Source organism: Peromyscus leucopus, chromosome 5, assembly GCF_004664715.2.
Source record: "Peromyscus leucopus breed LL Stock chromosome 5, UCI_PerLeu_2.1, whole genome shotgun sequence".
Classification (NCBI taxonomy): domain Eukaryota; kingdom Metazoa; phylum Chordata; class Mammalia; order Rodentia; family Cricetidae; genus Peromyscus; species Peromyscus leucopus.
Window position 1 is genome coordinate 74,496,800 of NC_051067.1, and position 27,188 is coordinate 74,523,987.

General features: G+C 51.5%; 1 protein-coding gene across 1 annotated transcript; it reads left to right on the forward strand.

Annotated features, from left to right (window-relative positions):
• Positions 1 to 12,510: 12,510 nt before the first annotated feature.
• Positions 12,511 to 26,363, forward strand: Gipc1 (GIPC PDZ domain containing family member 1). The gene is made up of 7 exons (XM_028862830.2): positions 12,511 to 12,610; positions 22,431 to 22,751; positions 23,500 to 23,685; positions 23,780 to 23,960; positions 24,544 to 24,656; positions 25,402 to 25,483; positions 25,607 to 26,363. The coding sequence occupies exons 2-7, from the start codon at positions 22,464 to 22,466 to the stop codon at positions 25,756 to 25,758; spliced, it is 1,002 nt and encodes a 333-aa protein (XP_028718663.1). The 5' UTR covers positions 12,511 to 12,610; positions 22,431 to 22,463; the 3' UTR covers positions 25,759 to 26,363.
• The last annotated feature ends 825 nt before the right edge of the window (positions 26,364 to 27,188 follow it).

Here is a 27,188-nt window from a genome sequence, read left to right on the forward strand (position 1 = left end):
GAAATCCTCCATCTCAACCAACCTCTCTCCCTCCCTCCCTCCCTCCCTCCCTCCCCCCTCTCTCTCTCTCTCTCTCTCTCTCTCTCTCTCTCTCTCTCTCTCTCTCTCTCTCTCTCTCTCTCCTGGTTGTCCTGGAACTCTGTAGACCAGGCTGGCCTTGAACTCATAGAGATTTGCCTTCCTCTGCTTCCCAAGAGCTGGAATCAAAGGTGTGCACACCACACACACCTGCAGCAAGTGCTCTAAACCACTGAATCGTCTCTCCATTTTATTTTGAGACAGGATCATACTGAATAGCCCAAGCTGGTTTTGAACTCACTCCGTAGTCCAAAGAGACCTTTAACTTACTATCCTCCTGCCTCAATCTCCCGAGTAGATGAGATTTGTTTTGTTTTTAACCACTGAAATGTATATTCTCTTTGTTTGTGGGGTGTTTTTGTTTGTCGTGTGTGTGTGTGTGTGTGTGTGTGTGTGTGTGTGTGTGTGTGACCAGGGATCAAGCCTAGGTGACTGACGCATGTTAGGCAAGTGCTGTACCACTAAGCCACGCCTGCCACTCTACTAACATTTTTCCCTGCACTTCCCGTGGTTCTGCAGAAGACAGTGTGGACCCCACTGCTGCCAGGTTTTCCCAGGGCTCCCTAAAACCAGCAGTCACAAGCAAACGCTAGCTAGCTGTGATGCGCACGGAAACCGTAGTTAGGTGGGAGTGCAGCTCAACGGAGGAGAACACACTGAGCAGGTCTTAGTTCTGGTGCTGCTGTCAGCACTGGTGGGCGTGGGCTCACCCCCGCACTGCAGCATCCCTCGGCATCGTCCCTTCTTGGACCATCCTCGTGTCTTAGTTTGGGTCCATCTCACTCCTCAGAGGCTCCTGTTGGTGCAGGGACTGAAGTGAGGCCACACTCGTGTGTCTTACTCACTCTGAGCCTCCGAGTCCTCCTCTGTGTAACTCAAGGGAGGCAGGTCATAACCTAAGGAGTCTGGGATTCTTCTGTGGGAAGATTCGTGAAAAGCGGCCAGCATGGAGCCTGGCACACCCTGAGGCCCGATACCGGATGCCGTCTACTGGGTTTCTAGCACGATGACAGCCTTTACTGTGCCCTCAGCCCAGTTTGGCAGCTGGGGCTCGCTAAGCATCTCTTAACTGCCTGTCACCATTGGAGGTATCTGACGCGAAGCAGCACAGTTAGTCCTAACAGGGTTTTAGCGACTTTAGGAGGTGGCTGCTCTCATCATTCTCCTTCTGCAGATGAGGAGAGGGAGGCACAGAGCTCCAGTTAGTGAACGATGCAGACAGTGAGTGAAGGAAGACTGGGCTCCATTCCACCCTGAGGTGGAAAATCAGAAAAAATGAAGCGTGAGAAAAGTAGGATAATTGTGGTGGCACACCTTTAACCCCAGACCTTGAAAGCAGAGGCAGGTGGATCTCTGTGAGTTCAAGGCCAGCCTGGTCTACAGAGCGAGATCCAGGACAGTCAGGACTACACAGAGAAACCCTGTCTAAAAAGAAATGTGGGAGAACAGCCTATTTGTGGCAGTGGGAAGTTTTTTTTGTCTGTTTGTCTCTGAGACGGGTCTAAGGTAGTCCACGTAGCTGAGGATGACACTGAACTGATGCTCACCACTGAGGCCTGGGATCCACTCCTACTTTACACAGCATGGTTCTCAACCTGTGGGTTGAGACCCCTCTGGGGGTCAAGCAACCATTTCACAAGGTTCCCCTAAAACCATCGGAAAACACAGATATTTATGACTCATAACAGTTATGAAGTAGCAATGAAATAATTGTATGGTTGGGGGTCACCATGACATGAAGAACTGCATTAAAGGGTCACAGCATCAGGAAGGTTGAGACAGTGTTGGGATCGCACTCAGGGCTATGCAGACTAAGCATGGACTCTACCACTCAGTATTCTCCAGCCAAACACAGACATTCAGACGTGTGTGTGTGTGTGTGTGTGTGTGTGTGTGTGTGTGAGAGAGAGAGAGAGAGAGAGAGAGAGAGAGAGAGAGAGAGAGAGAACACAATATCAGGTATCCTTTCCTTGGCTCTATCCACCTTGTCTTGTTGAGACATGGTCTCTTGCTGGCTGGGAACTCGCCTCATAAGCTACCTGGTCAGAAGGCCTCAGGGCTCTGCCTGTCTCTGCCTCCCCAGTGCTGGATTTCAAGCTTTCACTACCAAGCCTGGGTTTTTTTTTTTTGTTCTTTTTTTTTTTTTTTTTTTTTTTTTTCTTTTAGTGCCTGTCCTGGATCTCGCTCTGGAGACCAGGCTGGCCTTGAACTCACAGAGATCTACCTGGCTCTGCCTCCTGAGTGCTGGGATTAAAGGTATGCGCCACCACTGTTCAGCAAGCCTGGGGTCTTTAATGTGGGTTCTAGGGATCAAACCGAAGACCTTGTGCCGACAGGGCACGCGCTCTGCTGCCTGAGCCCGTCCCTCAGCCCCCACCAGCCGTGAACATTCTTAAACCTCAGTGGCTCAAACCAGGGAATACATGAGTTGTATGACACTGAAATCACAAGTTTCCTCCCACACCTGTGGAGATGGAGCAGCAGGTAGAGATGTTTCCTGCACAAGCCTGGAGTTGGAGTTCTGTTCTCAGACTCCATTAAGTTAAGGCGGAAGGAGAGAATGGATTCCAAAAAGTTGTCCTTTGACCTCCACATGTACACCATGACTTCTGCCCCTTCCCTACAACATGCACTGTGCCCATGTGCACATACATAATAAAGACAGACAGACAGAGTGACTGACTGAAGAAAGAAAGAGAGAGACAGAGAAAGATGGGGGAGGGAGGGAGGGAGGGAGGGAGGGAGAGAGAGAGAGAGAGAGAGAGAGAGAGAGGGGAGGGAGAGGAGGGAGGGAGAGAGATGAGAGAGAGAGGAGAGAGAGAGAGAGAGAGGAGAGAGGGAGGGAGAGAGAGAGAGGGAGGGAGGGAGAGAGAGAGAGAGAGAGAGAGAGAGAGAGAGAGAGAGAGAGAGAGAGAGAGAGAATTTTCTTCCAGTCAAGTATAGTGGTCCCCATCTGAAATCCCAGTTACCAAAGAGTCTAAGACAGGAGGATTGCTTCAGCCAAGGATTTAGAGACCAGCCTAGGTACACAGTGAGAACCCATCTTAAACATAAACAACACGGGGTTCACTGAGAGATGTCTTAGGGGTTAAGAGCACGTGTTGTTCTCACAGAGGACGTCTTCTTCATCAGATGACACAACTATCTCCAGAGCCAAAGAGTCTGATGCCCCCTTATGGCCTCCTTGGGCACTGCACTCATATGTACCCACACCCACCACACATAAATAATTAAAAATTAAGGGCACCTATCGAGAACCCTCCCCCCAAAAAATTAAGGGCCTACCAGTGGTAGCGCACGCCTTTACTCCCAGCACTCGAGAGGCAGAGGCAGGTAGATCTCTGTGAGTTCGAAGCCAGCCTGGACCACAGAGTAAGTTCCAGGAAAGGCACCAAAGTTACACAGAGAAACTCTGTCTCGAAAAATAAAAAATAAAAAAATATTACAAACCAGTTTCCCTTATAAGCATATATGCAATTTTTTTTAAATAAAATACTTGCAAACCACTGGTGGTGGTGGTATTTGCCTTTAATCCCAGCACTCGGGAGGCAGAGGCAGATCTCTGAGTTCAAGGCCAGACTGGCCTACAGAGCAAGTTCTAGGACAGCCAGGACCCTGTCTCAAAAGTCAAAACAAAGAAACAAAATGCTTGCAAGCAAAATCCAATAACATCCACCATGATCAAGTAGGCTTCATCCCACAGATACAGGGGTGGTTTAACATATGTAAATCGGTAAATATAATCCACCACATAAACAAACTTAAAGACAAAACTACACAATCATCTAATTAGATGCAGAAAAGGCTGTTGACAAAATCCAACATCCCTTCAGGGTAACAAGTCCTGGAGAGACATACCTCAACATACTAAAGGCAATTTACAGAAAGCCCACGGCAAACACCAACCTAAACAGAGAGAAACTCAAAGCAATTCCACGATTCAGGAGCCAAACATCTTATAGAGGACTAATATCTAAATTATATAGAGAACTGAAAAAACTGGACAGCAAGAAAACAAACAACCCAATTTAAAAAATGGTGTATAGATCTAAACAGAGAATTCTCAAAAGATGAAACACAGAGGTAGGAGGATCTCTGTGAGTTCGAGGCCAGCCTTGTCTACAAAGCGAGTTCCAGGATAGGTTCCAAAGCTACACAGAGAAACCCTGTCTCCAAAAAACCACACACAAAAAAATATGAAACACAAATGGCTGAGAAACACTTAAAGAAATGTTCAACATCCTTAGTCATCATGGGAATGTGATTTAAACTACTTTGAAATTTCATCTTATACTAGTTGGAATGGCCAAGATCAATAAAACAACTCATGCTGGTGAGGATGTGGAGTAAGGGGAACACTCATCCATTGCTGGTGGAATTATAAACTTGTACATCCACTGTGGAAATCAGTGTGGCAGTTCCTCAGGAAGCTGGGAATCAATCTACCACAAGATCCAGCTACACCACTCTTGAGCATATACCCAAAGGACTCTACATACCAATGCAGAGACAATTGCTCAGTCATGTTCATTGCTGCTCAATTCGTAATAGCCAGATATTGGAAACAACCTAGATGTCCATTAACAGATTAATGGATAAAGAAAATGTGGTACAATTACATAATGGTTTATTATTTAGATGTGTTTTTTTTTAAAAAAAAAAAATCAAGATTTTTCAGGCTAATAGATAGAGCTAGAAAACATTGTAAGTGAGGTAACCTAGACCCAAAAGACAAATATTATGTGTTTTCTTATATGTGGATGCTAGCTGTTAAGCCTTTGATAGGCATGCTAGAATCCATATAACCACAGAGGTTATGTACAGAGTAAAGGACTAGAGTGGGGATCTCCCTAGGGAAGAGAAATAGAACATATAGTTATGGAGAGACAGGAGCGAGACCAGGGCAGCAGGATTAAATTGGGAGGGAAGAGGAAGCTAAGGGAGTGAACACAGGAAGGAAAAACGTACACAAAGGGCCATTTGTGGGAGAAACCTACTACTGTAGAAGCTTCTGAAAATATATACATATATGAACAAATGTAGTCAGACTTTCCTTTGGGCCTCCAGCTCTCAAAAAAAGACACAGAGATTGGGGGTGGGCACGCTTAATAGATCGGGAGGAGAGAGGGGATCTTGGGAGTTCGGGCAGCTGGCTAAGTGAGTAGAAAGCAAACTACACAGAGAACTGTCTCAAAAAAAAAAAAAAAAAAAAAAAAAGACACAGAGACTTATTATTAATTATGAAAGCTTGACCCTAGCTTAGGCTTGTTCCCAACTAGCTCTTATAACTTAACTGAACCTGTTTCTATTAATCTATGTTCTGTCACGTGGCTCGGTTTCCTCTCCCTCCTCTGTATCGTAGGTCTGACTTCTTCAGTATCTTGCTGGTGTCTCTTAGCAAGCCTGAATTCTTCCCGAGTTCCTCTCTCTCCCTGGAAACCCTGCCTAGTCTCTCCTGCCTAGCTATTGGCCATTATGCTCTTTGTTAAACCAATCAGAAGGTGCCTTAGGCAGAGACACATCTTTCAGTGTACTAAAAAGATTATCCCACAACAAACAAAATCTAAATGGAGTCACCAAATAATGGGGCAAGCAATGTCCCAGCTAGACATCTTTCACCACCAAGTGAAATCTCCAGGGCCAGAAATAGGTTATATCTAATTGAGTCATTGACCAAAGGGGTCCCATGGAAACCCCAAACAATCAGGCTATTGCCAAGGCTCTTGGTTGCTGTCCACAAACTGAGAAGACCTTATTGCTGAAGACCACACCTTCACATCTCATTGAACACAGAGAAGTTGAGCTGGTACCAACTAGATCCTTTACCCCTTGTGACAGGTGTTCATGGCAGTGGAAGGCACTCTTCGTGCTACCAGAGGAGGAAGGTGAACACCCGTCCAACTCAAACCCCTTGACCTACAATGATGATCTGCCTGCAGGACACGCTGGTGCAACAGGGGCGCAAAAGCTGTGGGGGTGACCAACTGTGAGGACATGGTCAAAAGAATGACCCATGCTGAACAATGCCTTGGGGAACTGTAGGAGAGATGCAGTGGATAGCTGCCCTATGACCTTGAAGCACATGCCCCTGGGGCGTGGCCTCTAGGCTACCCTTCAGACCTGAGATGCACGTAGGCAGTCTCCTTTCGCTCCCTCGTGGGACTTGGATGCGGGACTGACTCAGACGGCCAGAACAGTGGAGACTGTGCCCCAGCACTACAGAGCCTGCGGCAATTCTGTTCTGCACAGGGAGTTTGTCTCCCCTAATGAATTCCTCTGCCCTTTAAGTAGACTCCATAGATTTCTCGATTTAGAGGGCTCCAGGAGAAAGGGCAGAGGGCCTCTTACCCCAAGTGCACTTTGTTCCTTATACTCTTCTTGCATGTCAGAACACAGCTATAGAATCCGGTCTGGTGAAAGGACACGCGGAGTGCTGTCCTCGGTGCATCCTGACTCTGGATACGGCCTTCCGCCTGGCTTTGTGCTTTCCCAGACAGAATTAAAATGTAATCATCTAATGTGTTTAGCCGAAAAAATTTCAAGCCAGGATAACATCACACTGCATCCACGCTGTGGCTAGCATCCATGCTGTGGCTAGCGTCCACGCTGTGGCTAGCGTCCATGCTGTGGTTCCATTCACTGCTCTTACCCAGCATTACAGCGAGAAAGAGCAGGAAGCAGAGCAGAAATGTACAAGGACTGTCGTTTTGATGGGGAGTAGAGTGGTTTCAAAGTCCCACGTAAGGCAGGCACAGAGGAAACGGCTGTAGCTCTTCATAGAAAGAGGTTAGCACTGTTGAAGAGCCCCTCCTGTCTACACCGGGACAACAGGTAGACCTTTAGGGAAAGGCCTTATCAACGGAAAGCTTCAACTTCTGAAAACTCAAATTCTTTTGGAAAGAGAGAGTCCATACTGCCACTCACTGTGTGGTTTGAATAAGAATGGTCCGAATAGGCTCATATATTTGAAGGATTAAAGGACTGGGAGGTGTGGCCTTGTTGGAGGAAGTATGTCACTGGCGGTGGACTTCGAGCTTTCAAAAACCCATGTCAGGCCTCGTCGCTCTGTCTGCCTGCAGATCAGGATGTAGCTCTCAACTCCTTCTCCAGCACCATGCGCCTGCCATGCCCTCTGCCATGATGATAATGGACTAACCCTCTGAAACTGTAAGCCAGCCTCCGGTGAAATGTTTTCTTCTGTAAGCATGTCCATGGCCATGGTGTCTCCTCACATTCATAGAACAGTAACTAAGGCGCATGGGTTCCCTGTCCCCAAACGGCCACACAGGGAAGCGTTCCTTCAGAGTCAGCCTGGAGGGCGCACAGAGGCCAAAGCAACTGTGGTCATCATGGTCTAGCCACGGTGTAGGGACAGGGGACATAGAAAGCTGGCACTGGAACTTGGCAGCATTATCAACATGCTGCTGGTTTAGTGGTTATGCAAAATACAGTAGTTAGTGGGTCACAGAGGCTTGACCAAGGTCACAGAAAGCTACCGAGGGCAGGAACTGTGTGGCACAATCTGGTTCCCTGCAAGGAAGCTTTGAGAGGCCACTGCGTAAAGCTGGGAAGGTGACGCTTCAGTTGCAGTGGAGACTCCAGAATATGGAGACGGCAGGACTGTGGGACGTCAGCCAAGGAAGGCCCTAAGTGTGGAGCAGGGCTAGCCCATGGAAGAGGGTGCGTGATAGATGTCGCAGAGCTGAAGAGGCAGGGCTACCCAAGCCCTTCGGAGTCCAGATGCTGCAGGATTTGGGTTTGATTCACTCTGAGCCAGTCTTTGCTTGTTACCTTTCCATTCCTCCCTTTTGGAAGGGCAATGTTCACGCTGTGCTAACGTGCATCCTACGTACTGACTTGATTTTACAGGGGCTCTGTCTTAGTTTCTGTCGCTGTGATAAAACACCCCGTCAAAAACAGCTTGAGAGAGAAAAGGTTTATTGTGGCCCACAGTTCCACTCCATCATGGTCAGGAAGATAGGACAGCAGGAATGTGCTGGCCGTCACAGTGCACTGGCAGTCTGGCAGCAGAAAGCGTGGAACTAGGCTATCCAATCTCAAGTCTGCTTTCAGTGGCATGCTTCCTTCAGCCAGGTCCCACCACCTTTCCAAACAGCACCTCCAGCTGGGGACCAAGTGTTCACACACATGTGCCTATGGCTGACATTTCACATTCAAACCACAAGAGGCTCACAGGAGAGACTGGCTTCAGTCCTAGAAGACCCTTTGGACTTTTTAAAGAGTTGGAACTTTGAAGGTTTAAGGGCCTTTTAGAGATGGACTAAATAAGTTTTGCAATATGAGATGAAGGAGACTTAGGGGCCAAGGGTGGAGTTGTCACTACTTAGTGTGCTGTGATTTGGTGTCACATTGAGAAAAGATGGAGTTGTGCCGGTCTCCCTTGTCGGCTTGACTGGATTTAGAATTACTGTTGCAGGTAACAAAGCTGGAAGGGTGGATCTAACTGAACTCTTTTTGTTTGTTTGTTTGTTTGTTGTTTTGTTTTTCGAGACAGGGTTTTTCTCTGTGTAGTTTTGGTGCCTGTCCTGGAACTCACTCTGTAGACCAGGCTGGCCTTGAACTCACAGAGATCTGCCTGGCTTTGCCTCCCAGCGCTGGGACTAAAGGCGTGCGCCACCACGGCCCGGCTCTACCTGAACTCTTTGACATCAGATATGAACTACAGGATTTTGAGTTTGCCCTGCTGAGTTTTGGTCTTTTGGGTCCAGTGTTTCCTCTCTATGTCCCTTTCCTCCCTTTTGGGTGGTAATGTATATTTTGTGCCATTGTATGCTGGAAGTTTGTAATCTGCTTTTTGAATTTACAGAGGGTTTGGTGTAGGAGTTAAGAGATTGCCTTCAGTCTCAGAAGAAACTTTGGATTTTTAAACTGTACTGAGATTGTGAAAGACTATAGGGACTTTTGAACTGGACTGAATGCATTTGTTTATGATATGGCCACCTATAGGGGCCAGGGAATGGGATGCAGCAGTTTGAATGAGGATGACCCCCATAGTTTCATGTTTTAATATTTGGTCCCCTCACTGCCAGGCATGATGGCTCACATCGTTAATCCCAGCACTCGGGAGGCACAGGCAGGCGGATGTCTGAGGTTGATGTTTGTTCTACAAAGCAAGTTCCAACACACAGCCAGGGCTGTTACAGAGAGAAACCTTATCTCAAAACACAAAACAACAATAGCAAAAAAAAAAAAAAAAAAAAAAAAAAGGTCTCCAATTGGGGAACTGTTTGGAAAGGATCGGGGCTAGGGTCAGGGTGTGTCCTTCTTGAAGAAGGTGTGTCACTGGGGGCTTTGAGGTTTCAAAGACTCAGACTGTCCCCAGACAGTCCCTCCCTTTGTCCCTCTCTCCGTCTCTGACTTGTGCTTGTGGATGAAGATGTGAGTCCTTAGCTGTTCCTGCCACTATGTCCTCATTTTCCTATCTTGGACTCTAACCCTCTAAAACTGTAAGCTCAAATTAAATGTTTTATAAGTTGTCTTGGTCATGGTGTCTTTTCTGTTTATTTTTTAGAGACAAGGTTTCTCTGTGTCCTAGAACTAGCTCTATAGACCAGGCTGCCTCTGCCTCACAAGTGCTGGGATTACAGGCGTGTCCCACCGTCCGGCCTGTGTGGTGGTTTCTTGCTCCTCATTCCTTCTTTGTATGTTAGTTGGTATTTCATAATAGGGATTTTTCTATCTTTTACATTTTTATTTTTTTAAAGTGTGTGTGTAGGTCAGATATCACTTGCATGTGTAGGTCAATATCATTGCTGTTGGTCAGATATCACTTGCATGTGTAGGTCAGATATCACTTGCATGTGTAGGTCAGATATCACTTGCATGTGTAGGTCAGATATCACTTGCATGTGTAGGTCGGATAACATGTTGCAGGAGCGACGTTCTCTCTCCCACCACGTGGGTCCCAGGGATGGATCCTGGGCAGTAACGCTTGCCAACAAGCACCATCACCCACTGAGCAATTGTACCTGCCCCTATCTTTATGTTTTTACAGAGGACAGACTTGATGTTTGGTTCTGCGTCCCTCTCCAGCCTGGTCTCCCAGACTGTTTCAGGCATGCCTCCTGAGCTATAAAATTGGGAAGATGCCCAGCTCTGCCCTGTTCCTTGGGCAATACCATGACCCTCTTTTCTGAGCACTTTCTCTCTTTTTTTTTTTTTTTTCCTTTTTTTTTTTTTATAGATGATTGTGAGCCACCATGTGGGTGCTGGGAATTGAACTCAGGACCTCTGGAAGAACACTGGCTGCTCTTAACCTCTGAGCCATCTCTCCAGCCCCTGAGCACTTTCTTATCAGTCCAGGAGAGAGTGGATTGAGGCTCAGCACTCTTCAGTTTGGGCCCCACATTTGACCTTCTCTAGATTCCATGCCAAACTCATGCAAGGCTATGCCCAACCAAAGGTCACTGGCCCAACCAAGGCAATGGCCTGCTCAATGGGGGTGGCCAACAAGATGGGGGGGACAGCATCCATGCTCACTGTCCCGGCCATGGCAGACTGTTTGCTGGCTGGGTGGGGCTCCCTAGTCCAAGCTCCCCTTCCACTCTGCCCTTCTGCAAGTCCTGCTGAGGCTGGGAGCCATGCCAGCTCTCCCAGGGAGCTGCAAAGACTAGTAATTCAATAAAGCTCCGCTAGGCTCCCCTAGCAATGAGAACTGCAATCCTCAGAAGTCACAGAACCCTGGGGCCAGTCCCAGCCCCAGCAGAGTGGCCAGTTCTGAACTAGAATGAAATCTCACCTGTCCTGTCTCCAGGTACATCTGTGACTTTTGTTCTTGAACCTGAGTCCACCTGATGGCAGGTGAGGTCTACCTGGCCCATCTATTCATACAGGTTTGCCAAACTCAAGCTCTTGTGCTGGGTCGAGCTTTCTCTCTTCTCTCTCTCTCTCTCTCTCTCTCTCTCTCTCTCTCTCTCTCTCTCTCTCTCTCTCTCTGTGTGTGTGTGTGTGTGTGTGTGTGTGTGTGTGTGAAGAGGCAGGAAAATGAATGGCAAGGTGTGCCCACAATAAACTCAAGAGCTATATGGAGATAAACCCATGAAAGGCGAGTAGGAGACATGGTTTGCAGGTAGACTGTCAGCCTAGAATCCACCAGTGACAGTGGTTTATTGGAAAGTATTTGTTTACACTGTGTGAAGATGTGTCACTGTGATTTGTTTAATAAACAGCTGAACGGCCAATAGCTGGGCAGGAGAATAGGTGGGACTTCCATGGAGGGAGAAACTCGGGAAGAATTGAGTGTGCAGAGACGTCAGCAAGGCACTGAAGTTGGACGTACAGTACAGAGACGAGGTAACTGAGCCACGTGACAGAATGTAGATTAATAGAAGCAGGTTAATTTAAGTTATAAGAGCTAGTTTGAAAAAGCCCAAGCTAAGGCCAAGCTTTCATAACTAATAAGTTGTCTCTGTGTTGTTTGTTGTGAGCTGGCGGCCCACAGGAAAGTCTGACTACAGAGGCTCAACCTTGGGCACTTAACCAGCATGCACAAGAACATGGTTTGATTCCCAGCACAGGAGGAGGAGGAACTCTGACAAGGCTCAACCTTAGAGCACCTAAAGAAAGAGAAACTCAATTTCTTTAGCCTAGCGGTGGTGGCGCACGCCTTTAATCCCAGCACTCGGGAGGCAGAAGCAGGCAGATCTCTGTGAGTTCGAGGCCATCCTGGTCTACAGAGCGAGTTCCAGGACAGCTAGAACTGTTACACAGGGGCGGGGGAGAAAGGAGAAGAGGAGGAGAGTAGAGGCATGCACTGGTCGTTCACCATCTATGATTCTGCACAGTAGGTGCTCGACTGATAAATCGACTGTTTAAATATGCTCCACAGTGTCTTCTTACACAGCTTTGCTAGCAAAGCGCTCTGTAGCTCTCTGTGCAGCTTCGGAGCCTTTACACACCCTATATCTCCACCCATGTGTCAGTAGAGCCAGGACCGAGCCTGGTACCAGGCAGGGGCACTTAAAGACTGAAAGACTGAATGAAAGCACGGTTGCCTTTGTCTATTGTGTGGAGTGGAAGAAGCAGAGACACGCGGGACCCTCCCCATTCACTATGGCCCACTCCCTGGAATCAAAGCATCTCTTTGGGAGGGAAGCTGGGCTGGGGGTTGCCTTCGGCCCCCTCGCTGACTTCCCAAAGATCCTGCTTTTCTGGATGCCGGGCGCAGTCCTCCAAACCCCGTCATCTGACTCTGACTGCCAGCTCCCGCCCCGTCCACCCGTCCGATCACCCGTCCGCCCACCCGCGCAGCCCCGCAATGGTTCAGCCCGACGCCATTTAGACCAAGTGAGGTCGGACCACTGCGCGCACGGTGTGGGGGGGAGGCCGAGGCGCGGCGGAGGGATCCCTCGGAGCGTTCCGACGGCAGGCGCCCATTGGCCGCGAGTGCAGGCGGCCGCCGCTGATTGGTCCGCTCGGGACGCCGGCCCCGCCCAGGTACCGGAGGCCGAGGGAGAAGCCGGGCGGAGTTTCCAGAGGACCGAACCGGGCGCGCGGGGTGGCGGCGGCGCAGGTGAGTGTCCCCCGGCCGGGGGCGGCCTCCCGGGCGTGGAGCCGTGGCGGCGGGGTGGGGCTGGCCGCGTCGGGACCCCAAACACGGACCCCTCCCCGCTGGCCGGGGCCTCCGGGCCGCCCTGCCCTCTGCTCCCGGGACGCTCCCTGTTGGTGGTGGGTCCCGACCCCTCCCGGGCCCCTGCCCAGGAGCTGGCCGCGGGGGCACCGAGACCGCCCAGGTCCGGATAACGAGAACAACCGCAGCAATAGTTTGAATCCCCCCCTCGCTAGCCCGGACCCAGCGCTTCCTCGTCAGACGCTTATGGTGCACAGCACTGAATCAAAACAGCCTCCTGGGAGGGGCTGTTAACTTCTTGTAGAAGTGAGGCATCAGGGCCAGAGAGGTGGAGTGCCTCACTCCAGGTCACACAGCTAGTAAGTGGCGGGTGGGGATGAGGGACCCATGCCTTTGGGTCCAGAAACTAGTCGCAGAGATCGTCCCTGACCAACCCTGCACGCTTTGCACACCGCCGCCCCCATAGCCACTTCGGAGCCGCACCTGCTGGGTTTTGCTTCCTTCCCCGCGCCCACAGGTCACTAGACAGCTTCCAAGTTGCTCTCGTGTCCCTTCTCTTGAGCTGGAGAGGCAAGGCCCAAACACCGTGGGCCCTTTAATGGCATCCCCTCTCCGTCTACCCTGTCACTCTTTACTGCGGAGAGAAATGACTGGGAGTGTTAAGGCTGGGTGTCTCGGGAGCGGGGCTACCGGCGGCCAAGACAGGGCAAGCACCGGGCAAGCGGTGTGTTCACGCCCCTAGCCCCCGCCCCGGAAACACTGGAGAGATGAAACCTTCAGGATCCGGTTTTTCAAGAATGAATCAGAGGCCTCCCCGCCCTCCTCCCCAAAGCAGAACAGTGCTGGGGGTTAGGAGGGAGGGACGACAGAGGAGCAGGTGTGGTGTCCCCTAAGCCAGGCGTTATCTGAGCCCCGGGAACCCCCCTTCCCTACTTCCTGCTCCTCCCACTTAGCTTTTCTGTGACTGCGGGTTGCTAAGTTTTAGGCCCTTCTTGGGATGAGAGCGCTGGACTCCGGAAATCCATCCAACCCACTTCCCTTCAGCTCCTGCAGACAGCGGGGAGGCGCTCAAAGCTCTCTAGCAGTCCTGTTGGTGAGGCTTGGGCCACAGTCAGGGCTATAAGACATTCATTCTACAGTTCAGCCCTTGTGGAAGCCGAGGCCTCATGTGCCAGGCAGGTGCTCTGCCTCTGAGCTACACCCCCATCACCTACAAATACTAAGCAGCCCTGTGCCAGGCACCATATTTTGTTTGGAGGGGACTGTCCTCCAAATGCAGGACAGAATTCTCACTCTAGTGGGGAACAAGCAACAAGTTAACATGGGCAGCCATTGCAGATCCTGGGCATCACTGGGCAGGGGGATCACACACACCCCAGACAGAGCAAAGTAGCTGGGACAAAGGATGACGCTCGAGATGGATTCTATAGAAGTTTGGGGTGCCTGGTACACAGGACACATTTTTTTATTTTTTGAGTTTTCTCCTAGCCGGTGAGATCCCTTTGTAAGGTTGGAGGTAGATGAGTGATGCCACCCGGTTTGCATTTTAAAATAGTCGCAGGCTCAGGGGACAGCTCAGAGAGTGCATGCTGGGAGTTCGATTCCCAGCACCCACACGGTGGTTCACAAATGTCTCTAACTGCAGTTCTTTCTGACCTCTTCGGGCACCAGGCACCCAAGTGGGGCACAGGTGGACATGCACACAAAATAAAAATAAAATAACTTAAGAAATAGAGACACAAAGATAAATAACAGCCGGGACGTTGGGAGATGAGCTCTGTTAGGGTAGCATACAGTTAAGTTCATAGGCCTGAGTCCTGTGGAGCAACTCCCATGGGCTGGGCAAGCCAGCTGCCTGGAGAAGTCAGGAATAGGCCTTGCCAGGCAGAGGAACTGGGTTGCTCCTGGGCCAGGGAAGGAAGATGTGACAGTAATACAGACTGGAGCAGTCTGGAGGTGTGGGTCCGTTTAGCCCTGCCGAGAATCCAGCTGGGAGGGTGAGGTCAGCAGTGCAGTGCCTTCCTAGCAGATGAAAGCCTCTAGCTTCTGTGTCCATGACTGCAAACAACACTTCCTGACGTGGTACACTAAAGTACCGAGCAGGTCACATGCAGCACAGTCTGTGGAGTCCCGTAAGTACCCCAGAGACGTGAACTCTGCCAGATTTTCAGATGAAGAAACTGGGACCTCATAAAGCTAAGCACTTGGCTTTGTCTGTGTCACTGGTGAGTGTCAAGGGTGGAACTTGACCAGGCCGCCATACTGTCTCAGTCTGTGGCACTGATTTACTCATTTTCCTCAATGGCTTGTGTCACTTACCAGAGGGCACACAAAAGTAGATAAAGCAGAGCCGTGAACATGTGAAGAGACAGATAGGAGGCTGGGGTGTGGGGTTCCAAGACAGGGAGGAAAGGCGGAGCATCAACACTTACACACCCCCAAGAGTGTTCTGAGAACTGTCCCAGGCACACACATGCACTTGCACACCCCCAATAGTGTTCTGAGAGCTGTCCCAGGCACACACATGTACTTACACACCCCATAGTGTTCTGAGAACTGTCTCAGGCACACACATGCACTTATACACCCCATAGTGTTCTGAGAACTGTCCCAGGCACACACATGCACTTACACACCCCCAATAGTGTTCTGAGAGCTGTCCCAGGCACACACATGTACTTACACCCCCCCCCCATAGTGTTCTGAGAACTGTCCCAGGCACACACATGCACTTACACACCCCCAATAGTGTTCTGAGAACTGTCCCAGGCACACACATGCACTTACACACACCATAGTGTTCTGAGAACTGTCCCAGGCACACACATGCACTTACACCCCTCCCATAGTGTTCTGAGAACTGTCCCAGGCACACACATGCACTTACACACCCCCCATAGTGTTCTGAGAGCTGTCCCAGGCACACACATGCACTTACACACACACCCCATAGTGTTCTGAGAGCTGTCCCAGGCACACACATGCACTTACACACACACCCCATAGTGTTATGAGAACTGTCCCAGGCACACACATGCACTTACACACCCCCAATAGTGTTCTGAGAGCTGTCCCAGGCACATATATGGTTTCCTTTGAGCTCAGAGTGGTTAAGACACTTGGCCTAAACTGGGCAGTGATGGTGCACGCCTTTAATCCCAGCATTCAGGAGTCAGGCAGGCACATCTTGGAGTTCAAGGCCAGCCTTGTCTACAGAGCAAGTTCTGGGACAGCCAGGGCTACACAGAGAAACCCTGCCTCAAAGGAAAAACAAAACAAGGAATGATGATCAAAAGAGTGTCCCAGGGAGGCCCCCGCCACCGCTGCTGCTCTCTGCTATTGAATGTGGTGACATAATTTTAGAGGATAGTTTATGTAATTCATTTCAGTTTACCTTTGTCAAATAGCCAGTGAGTGACTGTAGTCTACTAGCATACAGAACTGTGGGCAGCGAGATGAAGGAACCAGGAAAAGACTAGTGCCCAGAATATATAAAGAGTTCTCACAAATCAATAATAAAGAGGTCATCCAAGTAAAGCCAGCCAGCCAAGTGTGGAGAAGGCCTGTTATCCCGGGACACGGGAGGTAGAGGCAGGAAGATCTTCAGTTTGAGGCCATTCTGTACTGCACGAGGAGACTCTCCTCAGAAAAGCAAAGCAAAAGGAAACCATGCAAGGGCCATGCAGACTGTGGAGATGGCTCACTCGGTAAAGGGCTGAATTTGACAGTCAGAACCCACTTGAAAATGCTGGGCATGGTGGCTTGCCTTGTTACCCCAGCACTGGGGACATGAACAGGAAGACCTGTGGGGCTCATTGGCCGGCCGGCCTAATTGGAGAGCTCAGGCCCAGGAGACACCCTGTCTCAAAAAGACACAGTGGGGCTGGGGACATGGGATATAACTTAGTGGTAGAGCCTTTGCCTAGCATATCTGAGGCCCTGAGTTCAATTCCCAGTACAGAAGGGGTGGCGCACTGGGGAGATGGCTGAGCAGAATAAAGGTGCCACCAAGCCGTGACCTGAGTCTGATGCCCAGACCCACATGGTGGAAGCAAAGGACTGACTCCCACGGCCTCTGCACACTGGCAACACGCATGCACACAATAAACAGACGTGACTTTTTTTTCTCTTTGAGATGGGGTCTCATGTAGCTCTGGTTGGCCTAGAACTTATGTTGGCCAGCCTAGCCTCAAAGTAAATATTATTATTTTTATTTTATGTGTTTGAATATTTGCTTGCATGCATGTCTGCGCACACAGGGCAGAGGAGGGTGTCAGGTCCTCCTTGGAGCTGGAGCTGAAGTCAGTTGTCAGCTTCATGTGGGTTCTGGCATTCGATTGCTTTGTGGTTTTTTTTGTTTGTTTGTTTTGTTTTTTGTTTTTGGTTTTTCGAGACAGGGTTTCTCTGTGTAGTTTTGCACCTTTCCTGAAACTCACTCTGTAGCCCAGGCTGGCCTGGAACTCACAGAGATCCACTTGGCTCTACCTCCCGAGTGCTGGGATTAAAGGCGTGCGCCACCACCGCCCAGCCCCCCCCCTTTTTTTTTAAGTCAAGTGATGACACTTGAGGGCCAATACCCAAGGTTGACCTCTAACCTCCACGTGCCACACCTCTGTGGGCATGAATGAGCACGTGCCCACGGAGCATGGTAAGGGCTGGAGACATGGCTGTGCTTGCTGCTCTTCTGGAGGACCTGAGTTTGGTTCCCAGCACCCATGGGTGGCTTGCGACTGCTTGTAACTCCATACTGAAGGGATCGGTGCCTTTGTCCTCTGCAGGCTCCTAGCTCACACAGACTCCTTCCTATACACGTAATACAAAATACAGCCTTTTAGAAGGTGGGGTGGCTCCGTGGCTAAGGCGCTGCCCCCAAACCTGAAGAGCTGGCTTTGCCCTCCAGGACCCACACGGAGGAGGCAAAGTGACTCAGGCTGACACACACACTGAGTGTGCAGACAGACAGACAGACAGTAAATGGGAACGACACAGGTTAACCACAGGCCGCCCACTGAAAAGCCCATCAGGAGGCCACAAGTGTGTAGAAGGGGCTTGGCACCATTGACCGGCAAGTGCAAAAGCAGCCTGCAGCGAGAAGTCAGGTGGTGTCTCCCTGCCCAGCACCGCCTGGAACAGGTGAGGGCCATCGGTGGGGCTTGCGCTCTCCTGGGAGATGGCCTTCCTGCCTCAGCCACACAGGACACTCACCCATCAACGTGGCTTATCTGTGGCTGCTCAGTGCCGCCACTGTTCCACACACTGGGGGTGGCCATTGGTGACACACAGATCTCTCCCCTCAGCAGACAGAGGACAAAGACCTAAGATACCCTGCCAGCTGAAGGAGGTGAGGAGGGTAGAGAGAGGGGCAGTGCAGAGGCCTGAGGCAGCCCTGGCCTCACTGTGACCCATGGAGGAGGCCCCAGTGGCTGATGGGAAGGAGCTATAAAGTCAGGTGTGGGGCTGAAAAGTCGGGGGTGACAGTGGGATTCCTGGGAGAGCAGAGCAGAGAATGAAGTGACTTGAGGGTCATTGTGGCTGCTGTCTTGACAGGAAACTGCAGGGTAAAGGGCGCCTGAAAAGCAGAGGCAGCTGTAGTGTAGGTGGGTGGGGTGGGAACGGAGCATTGTGGGTCAGAAGAGGACTGCATGGCGGGTTGAGCAGGGAACCCTCTCAGGAAGATGTGGGGGAGTCTGCAGAGCACGAGAAGTCCCTAGGGCATGGGAAACTGAAGAAGATGGTCAGGAGTGGAAGGCAAGCCTGGGCCACTTGGTGTGACCCTGCCTCAAAATGATGAGGTGGGCTCAGCCAGGTGTGCTGATGTACACCTGTGTTCCCGCACTCAGGAGGGTCACAAGTCTGAGGCCAGCCTGGGCTACATGATCCCCGGTGAGGTGGGTAAAATGTCACTGTGGCTAGTTGTCAAGGCCAAGGAGCTTCCTCAAGGGATTACAAATCAGACACCCTTGAGGGAGCATGTGGCGTTTTTTTTTTTTTTGCTTTGGACATGTGACTTGAAAATGAAGTCGGGCTGGGTGTGGTTCAGTAATTGTTTACCTGTGTGCAGAGGCCTGGTTCCATCCCAGCGCCACCAGAAAGAAGGCTCTGCCTCCTTCTCCCTCCCCCACTCCCTCCAGCCACACTTAAAGATGTGCTGAGTGTGAACTACTTTACCTCGGGGCCTTTGTACTGTTCCCATCTACCTAGGACATTCTTACCACAGATGTTTGTGTGGGAGGTCAGGGAGGGGTGTTCTAAAGATGGGACCAGGACTTCTCGCATGCCAAGCTTCTTTCACTGCTTTCTTTCGCTCTCTGCTCCAGCACTACACGGTTCTCAGTGGACGGTCAGCTCCAGCTGGCTTGTTGTACCTCTTGTAAATAATCAGAACGATAGCTTTCTTCCAGAGGCACAGGGCACAGTGCGGGGGGGGGGGGGGGGGGGCAGCTCAGCAGGCAGCCGTGGGTAGGGGTTCAACCCATTGGCCACTTAATACCCACTGTGTCTGCAGCATAGTAAACAACCTGCAACTGGGTGTGGTGTTCCTAGTCAGGGGTCTGGTTTATAAAATAGAAGAGGCCCAAGCATGGTGGCAGACACTGCTTGTAGGCTGAGGCAGGAGGATCACTGGACCAGGAACTCAAGACTAAGCTGGATAATAAGGCAAGACCCTGACTCAAAATAAAATAAAGCTGGGTAGTAGTGGTACATGTATGTCTTTGATCCCAGCACTGAGAAGGGCAGAGGCAGGTGGATCTCTGTGAGTTTGAGGCCAGTCTGGTCTATGAGGTGAGTTCCAGGACAGCCAGAACTGTTACACAGAACCCTGTCTTGAAAAAACCAAAAGAAAAAAGAGAAGCAAAACAATCAAATCAAAAACAAGTGCATGAATATAGTACTATAGTACTACCCCAAATAGTTTGTTTGCAAGAGGGAGGGAGAAAGGAGGAAAGGGGGAGGGGCTGGAGAGATGGATAGCTGCCGCTTGAGTGTGAAGACTGGAGTTCTGATCCCGGGACCAGTATTGCTGCGGCTTGATGGCGGCCAGACTAGCCAAAGAAAAAAGGAATAGGTGGGAAGTGATAGAGAATACCACGTGGCATCCTTTGACCTGAGCACAGGGACACACACATACTAAAAAATAAACATGGTGGCCCACACTTCTTTTGGCAGGGGTGGGGTAGAGAGACAGAATTTCTCTATACAGATGTGGTTGGAACTCTAGATCAGGCTGGCCCTGAAGTCACATAGATCCACCTGCCTCTGCCTTCTGAGTACTCACACATGTGCGTGTATGTACAATATGTTCTTAAAAGGATGAAAACAGGTACAGGGCCACTTTTATGCTCAGCAGATAGAGGTGTTTGCTACTAAATCTGACCTGACCTGACCCAACACAGGCACATATGTGCCCTGACACCTATGTGAAGGTCAGAGGACAACCTCGGTCCTCAATTTTCACCTTGGTGGAGGCAGAGTCCACATACCAGACTAGCTGGCCCATAAACTTCTCAACCCTCTGTCTCCACCTCTCCTGTAAGAATGCTGGGATTATCACATCTGTTGCTATGTGGGTTCTGGGGATTTGAACTTAGGTCTTCATACTTACACTGAGCTTTACTCGCTAAACTCCCTGGTCCTTGCTTTTCAGACAGCAGTCACCTTGTACTCCAGCCTGGCCTCAAGCTCACGACAGTCCCACCTCAGTCTGAATCCATTGCTGTACCCCTGTGCCTTTCTGGTGCTTATGCTCTTGCTGCACATCCATTGCACCTTGTCAGAATCCATACCTGCTGTCTCAGTCAGTGTTCTGCTGCTGTGAGGAGACACCGTGACCAAGGCAACTTACCAGAGCAAGCACTATTTAAGGGTTGCTTACAGTTTCAGAGGGCAAGTCCATGGGCATCGTGGCAGAGAGCATGGCAGGCTGGCAGGCAGGCAGGCATGGTGCCGGAGCATATTCTGTTCAGAGGCAGAGAGAAAGAGACTGGGCCTGGCATGGGTGTTTGACACCTCAAAGTCTACCCTCTAAACACATTGCTCCACAAGGTCACACCTAATCCTTCTCAAAACAGTCCTGTCAGCCAAGGACCAAACATTCAAATGTGTGAGCTTATGGGAGCCTTCTCATTCAGACCACCACACTTGCTGTCACTAAAGACCCACCCAGCCTGGTGACGTTACCATCACGTCAGCCGTTGCTGGTCCTGCTGTCCAGGAGCTATATTGCTCGGGAGAATTTTGCTGCAGTAATTATGTTTCTGTGGGGATGTGTCACATGTTACTTCCTCTTAGAACTCATTGGCAGAGCTAGTCATCAGCCTGCCCTGTCCTCAGGGTTTGTCTCCTCTGCGGTGTGCTTTATTACTGATTTAGTGTTTCTTCCGTGTGCATATGCATGTGTGTAGGCACATAAGGAACAGTTACACCTGAGGGTCAGCTGACGACCTGCATCTCCTACCATGTGGGTCCAGGGGACCAAACTGCGGCCCAATGCCAACTGCTTTTGCCCACCACGCCATCTTGCCAGTCTCCCTCCCACCTTGGTGTTTGAGACAGGCTCTCACCTGGGACTCACCAAGGAGGTTAGGCTGGTTTGAACACTGAGGATCCTCTCTCCAGCTCTGGGATTGCAAGTGCATGTTACCATACCTGAGTTTTATGTAAATTCTGGGGATCAAACTCCATTGCTTAGAAGCACTTTGCTGACTGAGTCGTCTCCCCAGCCAAAGATGGAGAAGTTTTTTTGCACATAGCATTAATGATCGCAGCTGATAGAAAAATGAAAGGAAGCTGAATGTGGTGGTGTCCATCTGTCTTCCAGCACTTGAGAAGCTGGAGCAGGAGGTTGTGAGTTCTAGGCCAGCCTGGACTATAGAGTGAGACCCTGTCTCAGAGAAATGAAAAACCAAGGGAGGTACCAGCACTGTGTCCTCCCTTCACTTATCTGTTTAAGTGGGCATGGCTAGAGCAGGAGGCATTAAGGAGCTCTCAAGGAATGAGGATTGGATGAGGTCACAGCAGGTTACTGCTGTGGGGTGAAGCTTGGGTCTGGTGCTGGGATGAGACCTGGGGCTTTATTAGCCTGTGATCCTCCACTGAGCTGCACCCCAGCATCTGGGTTCTACGTAGGGTCAGCCCTTGACCTTCCCATTTATGGTGGATGCCCAGCTCGAGTCCACTGCAGATGGAGCACACTCGGGCCAGGCAGACGTGCTGGCCTAGGCCTGTAATCCCAGGCACTCTGGAGGCTGGGCAGGAAGATTGCAGGTTCAAGGATCACCTGAGCAACTAAGAGATAAGTGTCTCAAAATAAAAAGAAGCAGTCTAGGCATGTAGCGTGGGTACACAGGTATGCGGCCAAAATCTAACCCCAGTATGGAGGGAGGAAGGAGAATTGGTGGATTCGGGGAGAGCCTTGCACCTGTACTGACCATGGGCAGGGTTTTTTGTTATTACCCCTTAAATAATGCAGTGGATCAAGCGTTTCCATAGGTTTGGGTCTGTAGAGCTGATTCTGGTGCACGGGAGGGGAGACACAACACCGGTGTGACAGGGTTCTGGAGGTGCCCGGAGCCCTGTGCCTGGGAGCCCAGAGTCACGTCATCAGGGCTGGTTTAAAGCCCAGTGGGGGAGCACCAGCCTGCACCAGGCCCCTGGGTTAAGGATGCCTGCTCTGCAAAACAGGACAGTGTTGGTTGGTGTTGGTGTCCTGTGGTGGCACCCAAGGCTGTTACTCAGAGCATGAAGCCCAACTCTCTTTCTGCAGGTCTCCTGGCCGAGTCCCCACTTCCGGCTGCTCATGCCACTGGGACTGGGGCGGCGGAAAAAGGCACCACCTCTGGTGGAAAATGAAGAGGCGGAGCCAGGCCGGAGCGGACTGGGAGTCGGGGAACCCGGGCCCCTGGGTGGAAGTGGAGCAGGGGAATCCCAGATGGGCTTGCCCCCACCTCCTGCTGCCCTCCGCCCTCGCCTTGTATTCCACACCCAGCTGGCCCACGGTAGCCCCACGGGCCGCATCGAGGGCTTCACCAATGTCAAGGAGCTGTATGGCAAGATCGCTGAGGCCTTCCGACTACCAGCTGCTGAGGTACCAGTGGGGCCAGGGTCCCCTGAGAGCAAGCCACAGGCCCGGACTTGCATTCTTGTGAGCCGGGGCTCAGGTGCTCATGTTCCCCGCTGGCAGGCAGCCCCTGAATCTAGGAGGTCTGGCTGCAGCAGGATCCTGAGTTCCTATCTGGCCTTGAGAGACTTGTACGCCAGTAGGTATATGGGGATGGTTTTCCCATCAGGCCTTGAGAGGCTCGTAACCTAGTAGGTTGTGGGGGGCAGGTGGTGCAGGTGCTGATTTCCCATCATGTCTGGAGTAGCCTGGTAGGTTGTGGGGGATTGATGGCCACAGGTGGGAGCTGGATTTCTAGGAGGCACTAGGAGGCCTGTGCCCTAGAGCACTATGGGAGTTGGAGGTCGGGAGCAGCTCATACTTCTCCATGAGGCACTGGAGGCATGACCCCAAGACAGAAGCAGAGAAGCCACAGTGAGGGTAACCGTGGGGCTGAGCATCGAGTGCAGGCAGGTGGGAGGCTGGGTGGGGATCTAGACTCCTTCATTGATTCCTCAGCATTTATTGAGTGCTCACTGTGTACCAGGCTAGTACTGAGTTCTTACCAGGATAGAGATCCTACCCATAACATTTGATGTACTAGTGGACCTTGCCCTGGCTCTGGGTATCACCAAGCCCTGGGATAGGTATCTTTTCCGAACTCCCCTCCTCTCCCAAGTGTTAGGAAAGGGGACCCCTGGGAGGAGGGGATGAGCATCTCGCCCCACCTCTGCAGGTGATGTTCTGCACCCTCAACACCCATAAAGTGGATATGGACAAGCTCCTAGGGGGCCAGATCGGACTGGAGGACTTCATCTTTGCCCACGTCAAGGGGCAGCGCAAAGAGGTGGAAGTGTTCAAGTCTGAGGAGGCGCTGGGGCTCACCATCACCGACAATGGGGCCGGCTATGCCTTCATTAAGGTGCCCGGGTGGGTGGCACACCCTTAGTCAGTGGTCAGGGTCTGTCATGGGACCTAAAGTGGAACTTCCAGGGCTGATGCCTGCCCCTCCACAGCGCATCAAGGAAGGCAGTGTGATAGACCACATCCAGCTCATCAGTGTGGGTGACATGATTGAAGCCATCAACGGGCAGAGCCTGCTGGGCTGTCGGCACTATGAAGTTGCCAGGCTCCTCAAGGAGCTGCCCCGAGGCCGCACCTTCACCCTCAAACTCACAGAGCCTCGGAAAGCCTTTGGTGAGCAGTTCTTGGACCACCCACTGGGATGACCTTGAACTCTTAAAAATGTGGTTTGCAGTACTGGGAAACACCAGCAGGTGGCACCCAAGCCTGCCATACAAAGTGGAGACAGCCCCACCCTACCCTAGATTTGGGTGCTGGCTGGCAGCCTGGCCTGAAGGAAGTTGCCCCCACACCTAACTTCCAGGAGCTATTAGCCCAGCCAAGTGCCCCCAACCCTGGCCAGCCCCCTCAGCCTGGAGAAGTGAGGCTTGGCTGCCCTGTGCAGCTCCCATGTCCTGCCCCCGTTTCTACCTGGCTTCACTAACTCTGAGGAATTGGCCTGAGGCGCCCCTGGTGTGGGTAGATAGGACTGATCTGGGACCCAGCAGTTGTACCCACCCCTTCCCAGCTCTTGCCCCTTCAAGTAGAAGTAGAAGCTGCCCTTGATTCTCTTCTCTCGCTTCTTTTATGCTTGACCCCGCTGCCCTCTCCATTCATGCCAAGTCCTGTCCTGGAATCTGGCAGAACTCGGACATGGTGAGAGGGGCTGTGTAAGCCTAGCTGCCCTGTGCTCTACTGACTGCTGAAATTCCCGTAGATATGATCAGCCAGCGTTCAGCGGGTGGCCACCTTGGCTCGGGCCCACAACTGGGCACTGGCCGAGGGACCCTCAGGCTGCGATCCCGGGGCCCTGCCACAGTGGAGGATCTGGTAAGTGGGCCACCTTTGGCCAGTGACAGCGTTCTCATTACCTGAAGGTCTCTGGACACCTGCTTAGGTCTCCTCCTCCCAGCTTTGGGACCTTCCGTAGACAAGTGAGACTTGGTCTTCCTGCCTGTAAAATAGAAGTCTTAGTACCCCTTATCAGAGGGGACATTAGTAACACAGACAAAAACCACAGCCCGGCATGGGATCTCAGGCAACTTAAACCACAAGAGCTTGTCACCAAAAAGAAAATGTTTGGAAGCCGGCCCAGTGTGGGCATGGCACCTGTAATCCTAGAGACCTGGGAAGCCGAGCCAGGAGGGTTTAGTGTTCAAAGCCAGTTTGAGCAATGTAGAAAATGTCTCAAAATAAGAATAATATCTGAATGTTGGGACTGGGAAGATGGCTTAGCAGTTTAGAGCACATGTTGCTCTTGCAGAGGACCCAGGTTCAGTTCCCAGCACCCAGAGTAGGTGGCTCACAACCACCCATTAACTCCAGCTCCAGGGCATCCAGTGTCCTCTTCTGACCTCCATGGGCACACACATAGTACACATACATGCATGCAGGCAAAACACTCCTGCACATACAGTCAATAAACGGAAAACACAGCTGGGGTGCAGCTCGTTGGCAGAGCTGTTGCCTGGCCTGCATGGGGCTGGGTGCTGTGCCCAGCACTGTAGACGTCCGCTGTGCCTCACAGCGGTTCTGTTGACCCTGCTGTACAGCTGTCTTGTCCCCTCCTCCACAGCCATCGGCCTTTGAGGAAAAGGCCATTGAGAAAGTGGATGACTTGCTAGAGAGCTACATGGGGATCAGAGACACAGAACTCGGTGAGTGGGGGCCCCGATGCCTGGGAGGTGGGAACAGGCTTCCAGGGCTCACCCAGGCTGAGGTGAAGTGGAACCTTTCGTCCCTCATACCGTCTGTGTCTCCATCTTTCTCCTCCCTGACAGCTGCCACCATGGTGGAGCTGGGAAAAGACAAGAGGAACCCAGATGAACTGGCAGAGGCTCTGGATGAACGACTTGGTGACTTTGCATTCCCAGACGAATTCGTTTTTGATGTCTGGGGAGCCATCGGGGATGCCAAGGTTGGCCGCTACTAAGACTGGAAATGACCCGGACCTTGAGATAACGTGGGCGTGGCCTGGCTGGGGTCTCCAGAAGGGGTGCCACAGCCACGACCTGAGCATCCAGCTTAGGCACGTAACGCAGCACCCTGGGGATGGCATGGGGTATAAGTGGCCCTGACCCACTCTGTCACCACGGTGCCCAGCCTGGTGAGGGTCCCCGGCCAACCCCTGCCGGGTCCCCACCTACCTCAGTAGAGTAAGCGCATGGGGAGGGACCAGCACTGGGCAGCCACCTCTGTCCCTGACACTTTCCACCGTCGGCTGGCAAACTGCCCCTCTGTCTCCCTGGACCTCAGTTCTGTTTGGGGTCATGACTTCCCTACTTTACTTTTTTGCTTTGTTTTTTTCAAGACAAAATCTCACTACGTAGCCCTGGCTGTCCTGGAACTCACTATGTAGATCAGGCTAACCTCCAGCTCACAGAGATCTGCCTGCATCTATATTACCAGTGCTGGGATTAAAGGTGTGCACCACCACGCCTAACTCTCCCTACTTTCTTGACACCAGAAATGTAGAAAGGGGGCACAGCCCCCCTAGTAAAGGCAATAAAACCGTCCCTTTTGGCATCTCCCACCTGAGAGGAGTCCTCGAAGTTGGGTTCTGTTACCTTCCATTGAGTGGACACTGCTATGAACCCTGGTCCTTCGGCATCTCCCTTAGCCAATGCCAGAGGAGGGGTGAGCAAGGCGGTGGCCCTGTACCCTCACTCTGGATGTAGAGACTCCTCTGGGAGCTGTTTGGCTTTGGGATAGGAGGGGTGGCCAGGGAAAGAATGCAGCAGCTGAAATCTATCTCCTGGATCCAAATTGAATTAGGAGTTGGCCGGCCCACTGCCCCCTCCCCCTGGCTCTAGGCCATCTAGCTTCCAGGCAGTGGTGGAGATTCTGGCTTACTTGAGGTTCAGACCTGGTTCCCCACTCACCAAGGCCTCACATGCCCCTCTCGTACAAGGAGGCAGCAGTCAGCGCCTCTGTGTAGTACCTATTGCGGTACCCTGGTTGAGGCTGGTTGTACTTTGGGCACAGGCATCCATGGCACAATGCTTCACAGGGATATAAACCTGCCAAGCTTGTTTTGACAGTCCATTTCATCCTAGGATTTAGGGAGATCAAGGAAAGGGTGGGGTGGGACCCTGGCCAGACCTGGAGAGAACGGAGGCAGTTAGAGCAAGAGAAACCAGGCCAGAGGTCCCTCTCCAGCGCCCAGGAGAATGTTTGGGGGTGAGCACAGCGGAGACTCTCACTGCAGGAAGGCTGAGCAGGCCTGGTCCCTGATTCCAGGCAGGAGATGAGTGCTCTGGACACCAGACATTTATGTGCACGAGCCCTATGGACAGCCGATGTCGGGATGACTTGCGATCCCTGATCACTGAGGTCGTTTTTCAGTACTTACGGTGGAACCCA